Consider the following 16438-nt stretch of genomic DNA (forward strand, 5'->3'; position numbering starts at 1 on the left):
TTCCGTGTTGTCTGGTGGCGGCACTTTACTTTGTCCCCCTCAGTTTTGTCTTTCAGGCTATTTATACAATGGAGAGATGCATCTTACGAACTACTTATAGACTTTTTGGACAGTATGCATTGAAAGGTAAATGGACTGCATTTATATAAGTCTTTGTGACCAATACGTTACTTACCCATGTATGATGATCTGTTGCCTCAAGTAAGGGAGTGAGTTTTAACACCTGTGTATGGAACCAAGACTGAATACAATTATATGAACTGAATATAGGCTGCAAATGAATCGCCCTTCTACATTTAGGGAGGAAATAATTACACCAGAAACCATGTACAATACATTAAAAATAACTTTAATATTAAACATTTGGTGATAGAAAACAACAACCATACCACAGATGAGTATGGTCTGTTAGTAAAATGGTCAGATAATTATTGCTATAGATCGAAGGAATTGTAATTTCATAGATAGATACTCCAGACTTCTAAAACACCTGACAGGCCACAGTGCATTTCAAACCATCCTCAGGCAGCAGCTACAGGGTGATATAACACAGTTGGCTAACACAGTGATCTGTGCAGAAGGAAGACACTGGGCTAAAAGAAGAGTACAGCAGCCTGAACAACAAGCTTTCAAAGCTGATGATGTCCAGTTTTTAACGACAAGGTCGGAAATGAGAGTAGTGTTAGTGAGAATGCCATTCTATGACATGTTTATGTTGTTGTCATAGGGAACATGTTTAACTTCCCCCCCCCAAAAAAGTTCAAAGTCTCCTACCTCATCTCCTATAATAAGGAGGACAAAACTGTCAACATTTAAAACCGATAAAAAACACAAATTTGAATCCCATGGCCTTCAAAGCATAAAATAATATCTTCTATCATATAAGGGACATCCTCTAATAAGCTAATCATGCATTGATTTTTGTTATTGTTTTGAATCAAAGACAGTTTAAGGATGAATACGCTTTATATTTGGAGTTTTCTTTTAAGATTATCTCTCTTTATGTTCCATACCATTATCAGACAAATGTGTTTTTAAGTGTTTCTGTACATTTTCACAGAAGTCTCACACACTTGAAATTTTGACATTGATACAAGGGACAGCATCAAATATAATATCCAAGCTGCGCCAAAAAACCTAATTTGGCTGTTTTTTTGTATCAGTCTCTTCATCTCACACAACACTCCTTTCAGTAAAAGTATTTAAGGCACAACTAATGTTATTTTTATAAATATTTTAACTATAACTTTGAGGTCTGTTCCTCTTTTAGTGTAGCTGGCTCTGACAACACTTTGCTCCGCAGGAAGTCAGACACGAGAGGAGCAACGACTCCCGGGTCGTTCAGATGGATGTGATGATCGCCTGGTACCTTCACCACAGTGTGCTGAGAGAGAGAGAGAGACAATAAAATGTGTGAGAGATCTACCTCGAACAATATATATTTAATATATATATAATGTTTGTCAATACAAATAGAGTGTAACACTTCAACTAATCTCTATTAATTGCAATAGGGATGCAGATCTGTAGGCAACAGGACACGATTTTGGTATCAACAGTTTCTGTGTGTAGTCCAAGTAGTATTGACCGATCACATTTCAGTAAGCTTTGGTAGCATGCATGTAAACGGGTAAACAAAAGAGACATAACATTTTGCATAGGGCGAAATACAATGTTGGGACCGATCAGCAATTGTCTGAAGATGATTTTGATTTGCTTTTTTATGTATTTATCTGCTTTAATATGCAGGTATCTGTTTATGGAGACCAGATAAGTCATAATCCCTTAACTTCAACTCTTATATTTGTGTCCCAATTTGTTAAATAGATTGTGAACAATGCCCCTGTCTCTGAAGAGGGAGGTCTTGGATCGGATATCTGATATCCCTCACTGTGTCTGTGAGCTGTCTGGTCCTTAGCAGGTGGTGTACAGTGGATGTTTGAGAGATATTTCACAATAAATCATCAGCTTTCCGCAGCTGAAAACATTGCTGTGAGAGCGGTGAGAACTAACCCGAAATATCAAACTTGCTTCAGAAAAATCTAAAACTCCACAAAGAGTAGAGCCACAGTATCTGTAGGTTTAGGACTATGAGCAACACCTTTCATAATGACATTTGTATCATAGAAATGTTGATTATAGCTGCTTTAACAACTCTTACTCTGACATTAGTCCCTCTTTGTTTTCCCCCTCACCAGCTGACTTGGAAAGAGAGCACCATTGGAGCGATTAGTTGACGCACATCTTCTGTTCTCGCTCTCATCCGCAGCTCTGGACCAAACTCCAGTATGTAGGTCACAGTGAGGTTCACAGCTAGAAAGATTTCTGCTGCCTCTGAGACATTGAGCTCGTAACACGCAGATACTTTTTTGCATCTGTGCTGCCGCCTGTCTGCCTGTCGGCCTACGAGGCACAATTACACACACAGGCTTAACGGCTTAAAAATAAACACCACAATGTAGGAGCACCTACCTCACACAAACACAAAGTAAAAATACACTCACATTTCTGTCCCTATAGGCCTGAAGCATTGCTGATGTAAATTTCCTTTTATCTGGTTCAACAAATAATTTCTCAAAGCCGTCCTCTGCTCTGGAAAGGCAAAGACGAAAGAGAAGAAAAAGATTGTATGAATATTTAGTTAGGTACAATGTATTGGTATTGCATTGAGAAATGGAGGAAATGCTTACAGAACAACTAGAACAGGGGCTTTAATCATCGACTGCAATTCTAGACTCTGCTCTGCAGTGATGCGCACCGTATTTTTCTGAACAAAAAAGAGAAAAGAATACAATGAACAACACAGTACATGCATTTTATGGGCTGCACGAAACACCTGTGGTGGATACAAAAAGGAAAAGTGATGATTTTGTGCAGTTCAGCAAAAACCTACCAGATTAATACGAAAGTCTCGAGTAAACACCACACCTGCAAGATGAAAAAAAACACTTTATTTATATTATAAGAGTATAAAATTATTTGACGAGAGAACTTATTCTGTGAGGAGCATCTCTAACAAACACGAAAACAGAGAAGAAGAGATAAAAACATACCTCCTTCCACTTGAACGAGACCTCGCTCTAAGAGGATGTGTGCAGACTTTTCAGACAGTGTGGGGTTTGCATCCTGCAACCTGAAATAAATAAAACACATTTTTAGAAAACACATGGATGAGTTGGTGTGGAGTAATCCTAAAACAACATAAAGGAAAGTGCAACACCTCTCTACCGCGTTTTCATAAGTGTAAACTCTTGTCTTTTTCTCCTCTGGTTTTTTTTCAAACTCAACCATCTGATCCATCCCCTGCCTCATCACTTCAAAGACCTCTTTCTGAAAGAAAACAGAGAGAAATGATTAGGGAACACATTCAAAACTACTCTAGAGAGTGGATTTCACAGCACAGGTCTTTGAAATATTGGGTAAAGTAACAATATTATAGGAATGCTTAACCACAAAGGACAAAACTATTGCACATGCATTGGTGACATAAAACTTTTCTTAAATTGCAAAGAACCTATTTTTTCTCATTTAGTCCCAAAGTAGAATTTATTGGACATTGTTATGGATTAATTGACAGTGTTTTAACCTGAATCAAGGGTCCTGAAAAAGGATTATATTACAGGAGCCCATAACAGCGTAGCCGAGCACCTCCTCCTTCCTACAGTATAGATTACTAAATAAAATGTTTACTTTCAAAGACCTTTTTAAGTAAGTAAGTAAGTAAGCAAGAAACAATACATTCTCAACATGTGGAAGGACTAATGAAATTGTTATGAAGCGTTTTGGAAAGAAATGCAATGATTTTTTGCATCACAACTTTAAAGTGCAATGTATTTTTGTTCTTCCTTAACTAAACCTCAGATGATATCACTGTAGTAACTATAGATTGTGTGAATACCAGATCTGTAGGAAAGAATCCATACGAGTCCAGCAGTACGACAGCATCCACCATCTCTGGATAGAGTGCACTGAACTGCAGGAAAACACAATAGATGCCGCACATTAAAGAAAAAACACTCAGTAGATGTATCCTAATAAATAGTGCTCTGTCATTAAAATGTCACTTACCATTCCAGCGATGTTACCACCTGAAATAAAAAGAAAGTGCACATATAAATATGAAATACCACAAGCGTTCTAATTGCTCAAATGCTTCTGTAAAGCTGCTCTCACCCATACTGTGTCCTATGATGGAGAACTTGCTCCACTGCAGAGCTGTGGAAGCAATTTCACAGATCATCAACCAGGTTCAGTATCTCATCACAGAACACTGAGACTTTTTAGTCGAAAGACAGCGAGAATACTGTGGCTAAACGGCAAAACAGATGCACCAGGGCAGGGTGATTTAGTTTAATATTCTCATAGTCAGGAGAAATCAACCTCTCTTTCATGTGCTACAAAAAAACTTAGATATTCTTGAATGATTACTTTTTACAAGCTCAAGAGTCAACTACTCTTAATGTATGTTTAATGCAATAAACTGTGTTCAACTGTTGCACATTAATCTGGATAAATAAAGGTTTGAAATGAAATAAGGCAAAGCTCTTGAAATGTGTCAAATAGAACCCCAAATAATGATGTTTTTAATTAGATTGAACTAAGAATCTGTATTTCAGGTTCACATGTTGCTCATATATATATAAAGACATGTCTCCACTGAAGGTCTATGACCAATATTAAAACATTTTCACAGAGCCCCAGGCTGCACTATATCCTTTCAGAGATGTAGCTTGTTGAACGAAAGCTGAAATTGGATTTGAATTAAACATCTCCTGCTAGTTCTGTAACTCACTCACCGTCAATAACTCTGCGTACGTCCATCACATAGGTGGGGAAAGAGTAGGAAACTCCAGCAGGACGATGTGACGACTGGCCGTGACCCGCCAGCTCCACCGCCACGTACCTGCACTCTGAGAGGAGACATACAGAAGAACCATAACTCACAGAGAGGCTGTCACATGATCTCTTTAAGGAAACAATTACACATTTTAAACTAAACAAACCAAATATCCTTCACTCAATACTATTTTCAGTTGGATAGCTTCGCCTTAGATACCAGTAGAAAGACCCGATCAACCAGGAAAGGTTGTAATTTCTTGGTAGTATAATCAATCTTGAACATGCATGTAGGCCAGGAAAAAGGGTTAAATCCTCATCATTTTAGAGGCAGCTGCTCTTGCAGCTGAGTTACAGCAGCTGCAAGGAGGAGCTGCACTGCACAGATACACACTGTCTTCAGGCAAAGTGTAATCATCAAACACCTGCATGAGCTGGGAAGTCTTTTGAAAGTACAGTTGAAAAAACCAAGCTCAATTGTCAAGACTGTTTTTGGTCATACTGTGGGACAAACCAGGGGGTTTCTTATCTGTATTTTACTTTGAATTGAATATATAGCTGAGGCAAGCAGGACATGTTAAAGCAAATAAAAGAAAGAGGGGCAGTTCTAGTTGAATTCTAGTCATCCCTCTTCTTAGATCTTGTTATTGTGAGGCAACAGGCCAACACGCCTCCCAGGCTGCTGCGCACAAGGGGATCCCCAAGTTCCCAGGGTATGTGTGTCTCTTAAAGGTGGGGTAGGTAATTTTGGAGAAACCAGCTCGAGTGCGCTAGAATTTGAAAATACACAACCGGAAAAAATCTGCCACTTCCTTACAGAGCCCCTCCTCCAAAACACACGAACGCGCACATGACCAATGAGGGCAAGAGATAAGTTTGTGCACAGATGGAAGGCTGACAGGCAGGTAGGCCATCCAGTTATTTTAGCCGGGCCGGATTGGCCGTGCTTTTTACAGTACTACGGCTTCCAGAGATGACATTTTTTTATGGATTTGTTGTCAAAGCACTTAAGATATTCATTGCTATCGGGATGTTAAGAGCATTCCATGGAATATAACAAAAAGTATATTTCGAGCCGGTTTCTCAAACTTACCGACCCCACCTTTAAGGTAAATAATATTAAATATGAAAAATGTTAATTGATTTGTAATGGCCCTCTTGCCAGGTCAAATTACAGAGGAAAAAACAGAGATGTATGTTTTAAATGCAGTTTGAATAGTAAAATCCATCACTGAAATGATATCAATGTCTACAATTAAGAAACTGCCTGATGGAAAATTTGAGGCCGTATTTTTGGATATATCATTAGTATTTTGTAAGCAGTATGTGGGAGATTCTCCCATATTCAAACAGGGAAACACATTGAACAGATGACCTAGAAAAAGCCATAAAAGCTGTGCTTTCTTCTTTATATCAGCCTTCATTTTAAATGGCAGTGAATATGACATTGTATATTGCGAGTCTCTTATCAATTAAGGGATAAAAGCCCATACTGCGAGATTTGTAGTTACACCTTTACTTAAGGACATTAAGGAGGCTGGTGGCAAATAAGTTATGCATGAACAACAATTACCTTTGGGTAAATGGGGAATGAGGGTGTTGAATGTGCCACAGTTGTCAGCCCAGCCATGCAGGCAGAGCACAGGACGGCCATGATCAGGACCCCAAATTTTCCCTCTGATCTCCCCCCATGGCACCGGTACACAGAGCTCTGAAACTGACACATCAAAAACTCTGGTTTAGTTCAACTTTGAACGGCTGAAAACTCTTCTGTTAACTTCTCTGGGCCCAGTCCAACTAAATTAGTTTTTGCTCACCAGGAATATACATGGAAATGCACGCTCACTCAAGCAAAACTAAGAGATGTCTGTGCCTAATGTCACTCTCCACTGGAATAGCTTCTTGTTCAGCTTCTTGATTTTAGGGAGAGGCTTCTTTTTTTTTGTATTTCCATGTGTGGGTTGAACTTTTGGATTGGTAATGTGTAGATCTAAAAGAAAGTATAAATATGAATCAGTTCAAAAATAAAAACGGCTTGACAAAATTAAAGGTAATTATCTAAGTTAAGTTACGTCAAGGGGTAGGACCATGTGTATAGTTTTTCCTGCTCCTTTTTGAACATGTAATATGTATTTGTCTTGTCTATTGATGGTTCACTTTATATATTTAGTATTCACATTATTCGTTATTCTTGTTTTGCTGTTGGAAATAACAATATTATGTCTTATCCAATACTATGTGTGTTCACTCATACATGCCCTGCATTGTTATTACGTCATTCATACACATGCACTAATTTAACTCTAAAAAAACATTTGCAATTCTACTGACATGTAAACACGATTAATTTAGCTGTTTTCTCTTCTGTTACACGCTGTCCTGGTTATGGAATAAATCAATCAATCAATCAATGTTGTTTATTTATATAGCCCAATATCACAAATGTTACATTTGTCTCAGTGGACTTCACAGTTTGTACAGAATATCAGTATGACAATACGACACCCTCTGTCCTTAGAACCTCACATCGTACAAGGAAAAACTTCCGGAAAAAACCCCACAGTTTAAAGGGGAAAAAAAACACTCATGTTTCTCCATTCATCACACTTACACACACTTATTAGTTACCTGCTTGTTTCATTGCACTGGTATGGAGGTGTCTTACGCCTTTTAAGGCCTGTAACATGTCGGTAAATACCACCGCTAAACAGCTGATGTAAAACCTATAAAACAAAAACAAATCTCAAAACTGAAATAACTTTACAGCCTTTTTGACGGTCACCGACGGTGTTTTCCGGGTGTTGAAAACCCACGTGACATGATTTGAAGAGGCTATTGGATAAACAGACATGGAGCAACTATCTGGACCAATCAGCGATAAGAAGAGGAGGGGCTTACCTCTCAAGATAACAAATGGAGATCTTTTTAACAATAAAATGAAGTTAAAAAATGTTAATTCACAAACATTGTGAAATTATGCATAAGGACAAGAAAAGGAAACATAGGATAGTGTCACGTCAGAGAATTATACATTTTTTAATAAAACTCAGTAAACGAGGTTTGAGGAATCTGTTGTACCACAATGAATGGGATAAGTATCATGAAGCAATGTAAATTACATAAGACTTAAAGATAAGAAACAAAGCAATAAACAAAAGACAAAATAGACAATATGAGAAATCATAAATAATATACATAATCTATCTATCTATCTACCTATCTATCTATCTATATATATCTATAGTTTACTTGGAATCAAAATGTTCCAGATCAACTTTGGAGGTGTTGTGAACATTTGAAGTGTGGTGAGAGGATGTCTGGAATAATGTGGTGATATGACGGTGAAGGGAGTATAAAAGGTCAGCTTTGAGGGGGGGAAGTCAGGTCAAGAAGAATTTTGTACATCACACAGGACATTTTACTACTCTGCAGGTATGAGATATCTTTTTTAATTGTTTTAAATGTAATTAGAATAATAGGGTACAAGGACAGAGAAATGTCATTGTGGAAAATACTTTTATACAAAACAATATAAGAAATAAAGCAGTTTTTAAGTGCCAAGGTTAGTATTGAAGAAATAAAAAGGTATGTATAACCATGTAACAGCTTCAAGAGCATCATCTGATTTCACTTCACATGAATTGTGCAGGGCTTCACCAAGGTTACATTGTAGACTCTGTGAGGGCAGCTGAGGTGATGAAGACGCCTCTTTCTAATAATTAATCACACTTGAGTTCAGCAGTGACTGCACACAATCAAACGGTGGATGTGCAACTTGATGTGACCTTTATTTTTCTTGGATTTTTATGTTACTTCCTGTGACTGAATCTGCTTTTTATTCCTCAAATCTGTGCTTTTATTATATATTATATTACCTCCTCAGATAATGGCTGACTTTGACATGGTGCTGAAGTGCTGGGGTCCAGTGGAGGCGGACTACGCAACCCACGGGGGGCTGGTGCTGACCCGGTCAGTGTCTCCTACCAGATTAGATGAATATGTCTTCTGGGTCAGGAGGTTTGCAGGGCTGTAGAAATGTTTTTTGAAGGCACATTATTTTTCATTAAGTTCCCTTCACAGTTTTATTTCCCAATGTGAGGCCATGACAGTGTCCTCATTAGGGGTGAAACGATACATCATTATAGATTGATATAAATTAATTTACAAGTCAACAATCCATACATATCATCATTTTTAAGATTTAGAATTAAACAAGACTTTTGAAGTAAAACAGGCTGTTTTTGTAATGTATTTAATTTATTAGATTGTCTGTTATTTGTATAAAGAAGAATATATATGTTTTTATATCTAAATGGGTCTAATAGTTGATATAAACATAACTGAATCTGTTAAACTGGGTATCATAGCAGACTTTGTGATATCAGCAAATATTGTATTGATGTCAAAGAATAAATATAAAATATATTATCATATTGTGATAAACTTGTGATTTAAACCCCTTGTCCTCAGTTGTGAGTGTTATTTCAGGTGAACCCTCACATTTTCTTTTCATCGCAGTTTATTCACAGAGCACCCAGAAACCCTGAAGTTATTCCCCAAGTTTGCTGGCATCGCCCATGGGGACCTGGCCGGGGATGCAGGTGTTTCTGCCCACGGTGCCACAGTGCTGAATAAACTGGGTGATCTGCTGAAGGCCAGAGGCGCCCACGCTGCCCTCCTCAAACCTCTGTCCAGCAGCCACGCCACCAAGCACAAGATCCCCATTATTAACTTCAAGGTGAGGTTGATTGACATGAGGGCAAGTTCAAACGTATCTAGACCATTGTGGTTTGATCTTTCCTCCAACTTTTTGTGTCCTCCAACCTAATTTTAAAGCATTTTTTGTGATTCTTGTATTCAGCTGATTGCAGAGGTCATTGGTAAAGTCATGGAGGAGAAGGCGGGACTGGATGCCGCCGGGCAGACTGCCCTGAGGAACGTGATGGCCGTCATCATCGCTGACATGGAGGCCGACTACAAAGAGCTGGGCTTCACTGAATGAAGATCAGATTCACAAAGTGTTGCTGTAGACAGACAGGAAAAATGTACCACATGCAAAATAAAATGATAAAAATGGTCTGATCTTCTGTAAGCCTAATTAAATAATGTTTGCAATGAAATTAAATCCATTACAGCAGCATCCTTAACTACCTATAAACCCTTATCACAAAAAAATTCTCTGCTCCTTTTTTTCAGGCACTATCCAAGGTTTATTCTTTTGCTGAATATTAAAAAACACTCACTTGATTTATGTGTTTTATTAGTCACCTCCTGTGTCCTTAATATTCAAGGTAATAGAGTTATAAATCAGTGCTGTTAAAATTAAGTGTGCTCATCGCAAATAATAAATTAAAGGAGAAAAACATGTCGTTGTCGTTCAATAAAAAAAAAATGAATTGGTTAGTGGGAAAGCCACTCCAACATCTAAGAAACTGAGAATTCGAATGGAACTTTCTTTGTTTATCACACACATGTTCATGTACACAGCACACAGTGAAATTTGACCTCTGCATTCAACCCATCCTAGTCCTAGGAGCTGTGGGCAGCATTTGCACAGCAACCAGGGCGTAATGAGGGGGTCGTGCCTTGCTAAAGGGAATCACGGCAGTGCTCAAGAGTTTAACTGGGACCCCTCTAAGAACCAGTCCACACTCTCTACTTTGGTCTGTTCAGGGAACCTCCTGTTCCAACGCCAAGTCTCCACAGACTGAGCTCCTGCTGCCTCAGTGACAGTGCAGATAAGTTTGTGGACACACACAAATAGCTCTCACAAACAAATGCAGACAGAAACTCACACGTAATATATATATATATTTTTTTAAAAAGCACTTAACACAGCAATGCCCCCAAAGAGCCTCACACAGTATTATCTTTCAGTTCTTAGAAACCTGACACAACGTATGACCCTGTTGCTTCTGCTAACAAACTTAATGATGGCTCATTAACATATCATTAGCTCTCTGCAATGTGTTTGAACCCATAGGTGAAATGGTTAATGTATAATTCACTGGGTTAGGGTTAGCTTAAAGTCTGTTGTGCTTAAAACTGTCACACTCAAATTTGATAGCAAAACTTCAAACTGCATTGGAAGCGTCTCCCTTTGTTCCTTGCAACTTCAACTGACAAAATAGTCACTATCTTACAAATGTAGACACCAGACCTCTTTTCTTTTGGTTGACCAATCAAATGCCTATTTATGATGGAGAAGGTGAAACATATTTTGGTTATCATTGTCATTCACATCCTGACCCCTTGTGCCTCAGAGTTTCTGACTTCATGCTACAACAATGTTTTGTTGTTTGATAGATAATTGCCACGATGATAACCCAACTATTAATAGCGTGTGTGTGTGTGTTTGCACGTTAGGGCATGCATGCGGACGTGACACCAGGCACAAGGCCTTTCGTCACACCCTGGGGGAGACACCGCTGCCTCCCCCGTGGGCTGCTGACATGTATGATGGAAAGTAATATATTTTAAATATCATTTTTTTATATCATTAACATTTAGTTTTTTGAGTGACCAAATGTAGTATAGTTAAGATTGAAATTACAATCCAAGAGTGTAATAAAACAACATTTACATTTCAAATACAATAACTATCAAATGGGGTTTGTCCTGTTCTTGAATATGACTGAAGAAAGTGAAGAGCCAGAAAAGTTTTTTTAAAAACAAAAAGCTGCTCTAAAAGCACTTTTCAAACCAAATGTCAGAATAATAAAGATACATACTAGTCTTTTACTGTTCAAACACATCTTTCATTTCTTGTATTTTCACTATTTACCTGATGGAAGCAATGGAACCATAAAAAACACATATATTACAGAATATGTACATAAAAAGCATACTGTAAAGTATTATCATTATATATACGATGCTTTCAATGAAGCTGTGCAGCATCATGTTCTCAGCATCATGTTCTCATTGATATACAAAAACCAGCTGACAGATATTTGTTGATCCCACAGCACAGTGGGATGTAAAGCCCTGCACACACACAGGTGTTTACAATCTGTGATCAGATCTCTGTTTAGGTTTAAGGTAAGAGGAGCTGTGCTGAAATGACAGTGGAGAACAGCCAGGAAACTGTAGAGAAGAGATGTAATCTGCCAAAAGGTGTGCCAGTACTATGAGTGTGCAGTCTTTAACAGATCCATTAAACAAAAAAAGAAAAAGGCTTTTATTGTAGCTATTAGCCAGTCCATTAGATAACCGTTTGAAGTTCAAAAGGATCTTTTGAAAAACCATGCTGATGTGTTCTTGGCTACCACAAATAAATATACATGAAACAAATAAAAAAGTGAGAGACACCCCTCCAGAGAAAACAGGAGCTAATCGAAGCTTGGCTGGTCGATGTCGGGGGGGACGGTGCAGCTCGTCAGGCTGGACAGGTAGAGAGCGGTAGCCATGGGAACAAGACCAGCCGACACCTTCAGGATGATCAGCAGCCGCTTTGTAGCGTTGGTCACACCGTCTGGTGTCTGGAGGGGAAAGCATCACACAGGAGTTTTAAAGAAACACTACGGAGAAACTTTCAAAAGATGTGTCGAAATGGCGTCGTTTTTTTTATAGCATGCAGTCATACTGTTGTCTGTTGTCATGGAAACATGTAGCTGGGTATAGTTTCTCTAAAGTAAGGATTGGATGCTTTTCTTTGTTGTATATGATAGTAAACTGAATATCATGGGGTTTTAAACTGTTGCAATATGCAATGTCCTAATATCAATATCCATAGCAATATCCAATGCAGACAAACGAAATATCTGGGGGGAATGATAACAGCCATCCCTCAATACTTTTTTTAAATGAATCTAGAAAATAATATCCAGATTAATAGATGAAGACGATATTCCTAATTTGCGGCCCTAATAAAATAACTTTGTCTTCTTTAGACTGTTAAAGACCCTCATATATCCTGTTCCTGGCTATTGTTAAAATCTATGTCTTCCCCTTTTTCTACACATACATTTGTCTCTGTAATGACGAATCAGTTTAAACCATCATAAATCTTTGTGTGAAAGGTTGATTCAAACCTGATCCTCTGCAAACAGTAAGGGGCAGTAAAGCGCTGCAGCGAGCTTCCTGACAGCGTCCAGCCGCTCGGTCGGCACTGACGCGTTACGAGCTACAAGAGACAGATTCATGACAGAGCGGCGGGTCAGACTGAGACACAGAAAGGCCGCTCGTTTAAGAAACAACCAAGGGAGGCATGAGGTACATATAATAGTGATAGATCTATGCTTCATTTTAAATCTTTTGTTCCTGTAATGTCCATCTTAAAATTTGATTCAAGAAGCTGAAGAGAGTAGGAAAACACTTCTACTAAGAACTGAACCCGTCGACGTACCATTAGTAACCATGAAGCAGACTTTGCCAAGTAAATATCCAGGGTCCAAATATTTCAGGGAAGCTTCTGCTGACTGGAAACTATAAGAAGACCAAAAAATTATACATGTAAAACGATTAGTTATTATATAATCTATTCAGGGTTCATACAGCTTTTAGCAAATAAAATTCTGCCTTTTCAATGTACATTTACAGACAATTGAAGCCTTTATCTTATTATTGAAATGACTTTAAGGCCTCGTTTACACGGGAACGCAAAGGAAAAGGAATCAAATTCGATATCAAAAAAGTCTTCCGTTCACACGCAATCGGCTCAATTAACGTGTCCGTTCACACGAGACCGCTCGTAAGCGCTGGAGACGCTGTAGTACATATGCCGGGCCTGTAAGTGGCGCTGTACTTCCGCCACAAAACACACCAAAAGCAGCGAAAAAGACTTCCCGAGCATGGTTGCTTTTCTGTTTATTCTCTGCGGTGGATTTAGCAGCAGAGATGGGGAGAGGCAGGGCTCTGGCTGTTTCTCTTTTTCTCCCTCCCCGAGGCAAGCGTGTGCTCCTGCTGTAAATCTCCCCGGTAGTCCACCAGCAGATGAAAAACACCCACCTCTCTGCCTCTTCCATTGAGAGAAATTAAGTATCCACAGTAATCAATGTGTGTTACCACTTTGATTACTTCTTTGTCTGGATTGGGACGCCAGGAGACAAACTAATATTGGACTGTTTCATTTTATTTAATTAAAGACCTTTAACCTTGAAAACATAATGGTAGATATTTTTCTTCTGTGTTGAGGTGATTCAAATATAAATATGGGAGGATGTGAAAGTTACCTGAGCTCTGAGGTGAGGTTGATGATAAACACCACCAGGTCTATCCTCGGTCGGCTCTCCTCATTCTCCTTGGGCAGAGGCAGACTCTTAGCTAGTCTCCTGATGGGTAAAATATGAATATGTTCACCTTTATGTAGCAAACAGAGGCTAAATCATACAGATGTTTATGATGTGTTCATGTCATCAGACAATTCAGGTCGGGTGTATGAGGGTTTAAAAAATACAATGCATTGACAATAAACAAAACATTAGCAGATACAACATTTTTTATATAATAATAAGGGTTAGAAGATGGTGGTTCCAGTTGTGTGATTACTGACCATTTCCTGTGTCTGAGCGGAGCAGTTTAAAAGGAGGCAGCAGTACTCACACATTCACAGTGACGGCGGTCTCCTCCACCAGAGCGTCTGCTAAACTCTTCTGAAACTGCTCCTCACTCTCCACCAGCTGGAGGACAAACAATGTCAGCACGAAGCTGGATGATATGACACTGTGATTCAAATTAAAGCAGCACAGGATTTACTGAAGATGTCCTTCAATATGTACTTGAATATGTTGTTGAAATTAACTCAATAGCCCATAATATACTTCATTAGGTGCTGGTACTTTGCTTCAGTTTATGCATTGTGTGTAACTTTAAATTCTACCCACTATAATTTAAAGACACCATTTTTTTATTCATATGACAGAGAATACACCTTCATCAGATATCATGTACAGAAAGGTTGTCAGATTCTGCTCACATCAAGTACAATATTAAAATGTAACACATTATTGCATAGGAGTGCTGACCCCAGCGTTTGGAAGCACTTCTTTAAGGAACATGTGGTTTTTTTGTAATGTTTTTTTTCTTTTTTTAAATTAGTGTTCCTATGTTCATGGTGAGGTTCATGTGAAACTGAGATCCTTTAATTAGGTAAAGTAGCAAAACTAAATTGTGGTAAAAAAGAAATTCAAGCATTAAAAAGTGTATTTAATGTAAGGTATTAAAATCAAATATACTTAAAGTACCAAAAGTAAAAGTACTCTTTATGCTCATGCTCATATCACTTCATATACTGCTAAATAGCCTAATCTGTAATAAAATATAATAGTCTATTAGTGAGGTATATTCTGTATCAATAATCATAATCTATTGCCTAACTAGGGTTTAAAGTGGACCTATCATGCTATATTTGTTGAACAATATATTGTAGGGCCATACCTATATAAAGTATATAAATATAGTTTTTTTTTCAAAATACCAAAAATATCTGCTTTTTATCCATGCCTCATTTCGTTCTATTTGCTCTTTCCAGCGCTGTTTTTGCAGGGGGCTGATTCTGTGAGCTGCAGTTGACCACGCCCCTCTGCAGGAGAGGGGAGCGTGCTCTGAGATCAGCTGCTGGGCTCTCAGAAGAGGGGGAGAAAAAGAGATCTCCGTCCTCCGTGTTTTATTCTTATAGAAGTAAGAAGAGAAGTAACGGGGCAGAAACCCTCCTTTTTACGCAGCGGTCCAGACATAGACATCAAACGGCGACACATATTCAGTTGCCAGTTACTTTGGCATTAGGGCAGGGATATCTAGATACTTTCCAAGGTTTGACATAATGAATTGTGCTACTTTTAAAGCAAGCAACGATGTTTTCAAATCTGTAATCAGAGAAGCTCCTAAAAACCGCTATCGAAGCAGCTCCTGCCGTTGCGGACGTTAGTTCAAACAGTAACAACGGACAGATTTTTCTTCGCGGATGCATTCAATTAAAATCAATACAAACTATTTTTAAATCAATAAAAACCTTTTCTAAATCCCATAAATAGCATTTCAATTAAATTGGGAGTCATAGTCGTTACTCTTGTTGAGAATGTGGCCATGTAATGAGCGGGATAAAAGTGCACATTGCCAGTAATTGACTCACTGCCGAGTAGATCCCTCCGCTTCTCGCGGGCTCCTGGATCAGCCTGTCAGTGTTCTTTTCCCCATATGACCGCGTCGCTGCCACATTATCCCTTACATTGATTATATTGATGATCATTATTCCTTTTGATTTTTAAAGCAGGAGGCGCAACACTTGCCTCGGGGAGGGAGAAAAAGAGCCACAGCGGAGAATAAACCAGAAGGGAACCATGGCAAACATGCAAGAGGATGTCTTCTTCGCTGCTTTTTTTGGCAGACTACAGCGACACCTTACAAGGCCTGGCCATAGTGTAACTACAGCGTCTATCTTTTCGATCCCGTTTGAAATTGTTGCCTACGATGTACACTGTTTGTCGAGTCTTAAAAAAATAATTCCCATGTCAAAAAAGTCACAGTTTGTTTAAAACTGTTGAAATATAAGACCTATGAAAATACGCAACAGAAAGACTACAAAACCCCAGAGCTCGCGTAACGAATTATAAGACACTGACAGTTAACATTAACCACATTAGCATCGTGTTACTGCACCGAA

At 38.6% G+C, this 16438-nt stretch overlaps 3 protein-coding genes across 4 annotated transcripts in view; 2 read left to right on the plus strand and 1 right to left on the minus strand.

The window, feature by feature from the left end:
* stxbp1a (syntaxin binding protein 1a) overlaps positions 1 to 16438 on the plus strand; it is a 682465-nt gene that overhangs the window by 602494 nt on the left and 63533 nt on the right. The gene's annotated exons all lie outside the window — the stretch shown is intronic.
* On the minus strand, positions 329 to 7642 carry LOC104966782 (serine hydrolase-like protein). 2 transcript variants are annotated; one of them, XM_010796070.1, is made up of 13 exons: positions 7465 to 7541; positions 6654 to 6826; positions 6410 to 6553; positions 4797 to 4910; positions 4174 to 4215; positions 4069 to 4088; positions 3899 to 3973; positions 3221 to 3330; positions 3054 to 3133; positions 2894 to 2928; positions 2691 to 2767; positions 2505 to 2592; positions 329 to 1384 (listed from the first exon to the last, which is right to left on the minus strand). In XM_010796070.1, the coding sequence occupies exons 2-13, from the start codon at positions 6664 to 6666 to the stop codon at positions 1241 to 1243; spliced, it is 942 nt and encodes a 313-aa protein (XP_010794372.1). In that variant the 5' UTR covers positions 6667 to 6826; positions 7465 to 7541; the 3' UTR covers positions 329 to 1240. The 2 variants fall into 2 exon arrangements, with proteins under 2 accessions (XP_010794372.1, XP_010794371.1); XM_010796069.1 differs by lacking the exon at positions 6654 to 6826 and having other exon boundaries at positions 7465 to 7642.
* On the plus strand, positions 8217 to 9913 carry mb (myoglobin). The gene is given in 4 exon segments (NM_001303294.1): positions 8217 to 8268; positions 8720 to 8805; positions 9355 to 9574; positions 9698 to 9913. Coding segments are annotated over 3 exon segments (444 nt in total). The 5' UTR covers positions 8217 to 8268; positions 8720 to 8722; the 3' UTR covers positions 9839 to 9913.

This window comes from Notothenia coriiceps, unplaced genomic scaffold (genome assembly GCF_000735185.1).
Source record: "Notothenia coriiceps isolate Sejong01 unplaced genomic scaffold, NC01 NC01_scaffold00037250, whole genome shotgun sequence".
NCBI lineage: Eukaryota > Metazoa > Chordata > Actinopteri > Perciformes > Nototheniidae > Notothenia > Notothenia coriiceps.

Coding starts and splice junctions, on each gene's coding strand:
- LOC104966782 (XM_010796069.1), bottom strand. CDS start 7,522: ATGTTACAGGCCTTAAAAGGCGTAAGACACCTCCATACCAGTGCAATG. Junction 4,089..4,173: donor CATCATAGGACACAGTATGG/GTGAGAGCAGCT, acceptor TTTTTATTTCAG/GTGGTAACATCGCTGGAATG. Junction 3,134..3,220: donor TATGAAAACGCGGTAGAGAG/GTGTTGCACTTT, acceptor TATTTATTTCAG/GTTGCAGGATGCAAACCCCA.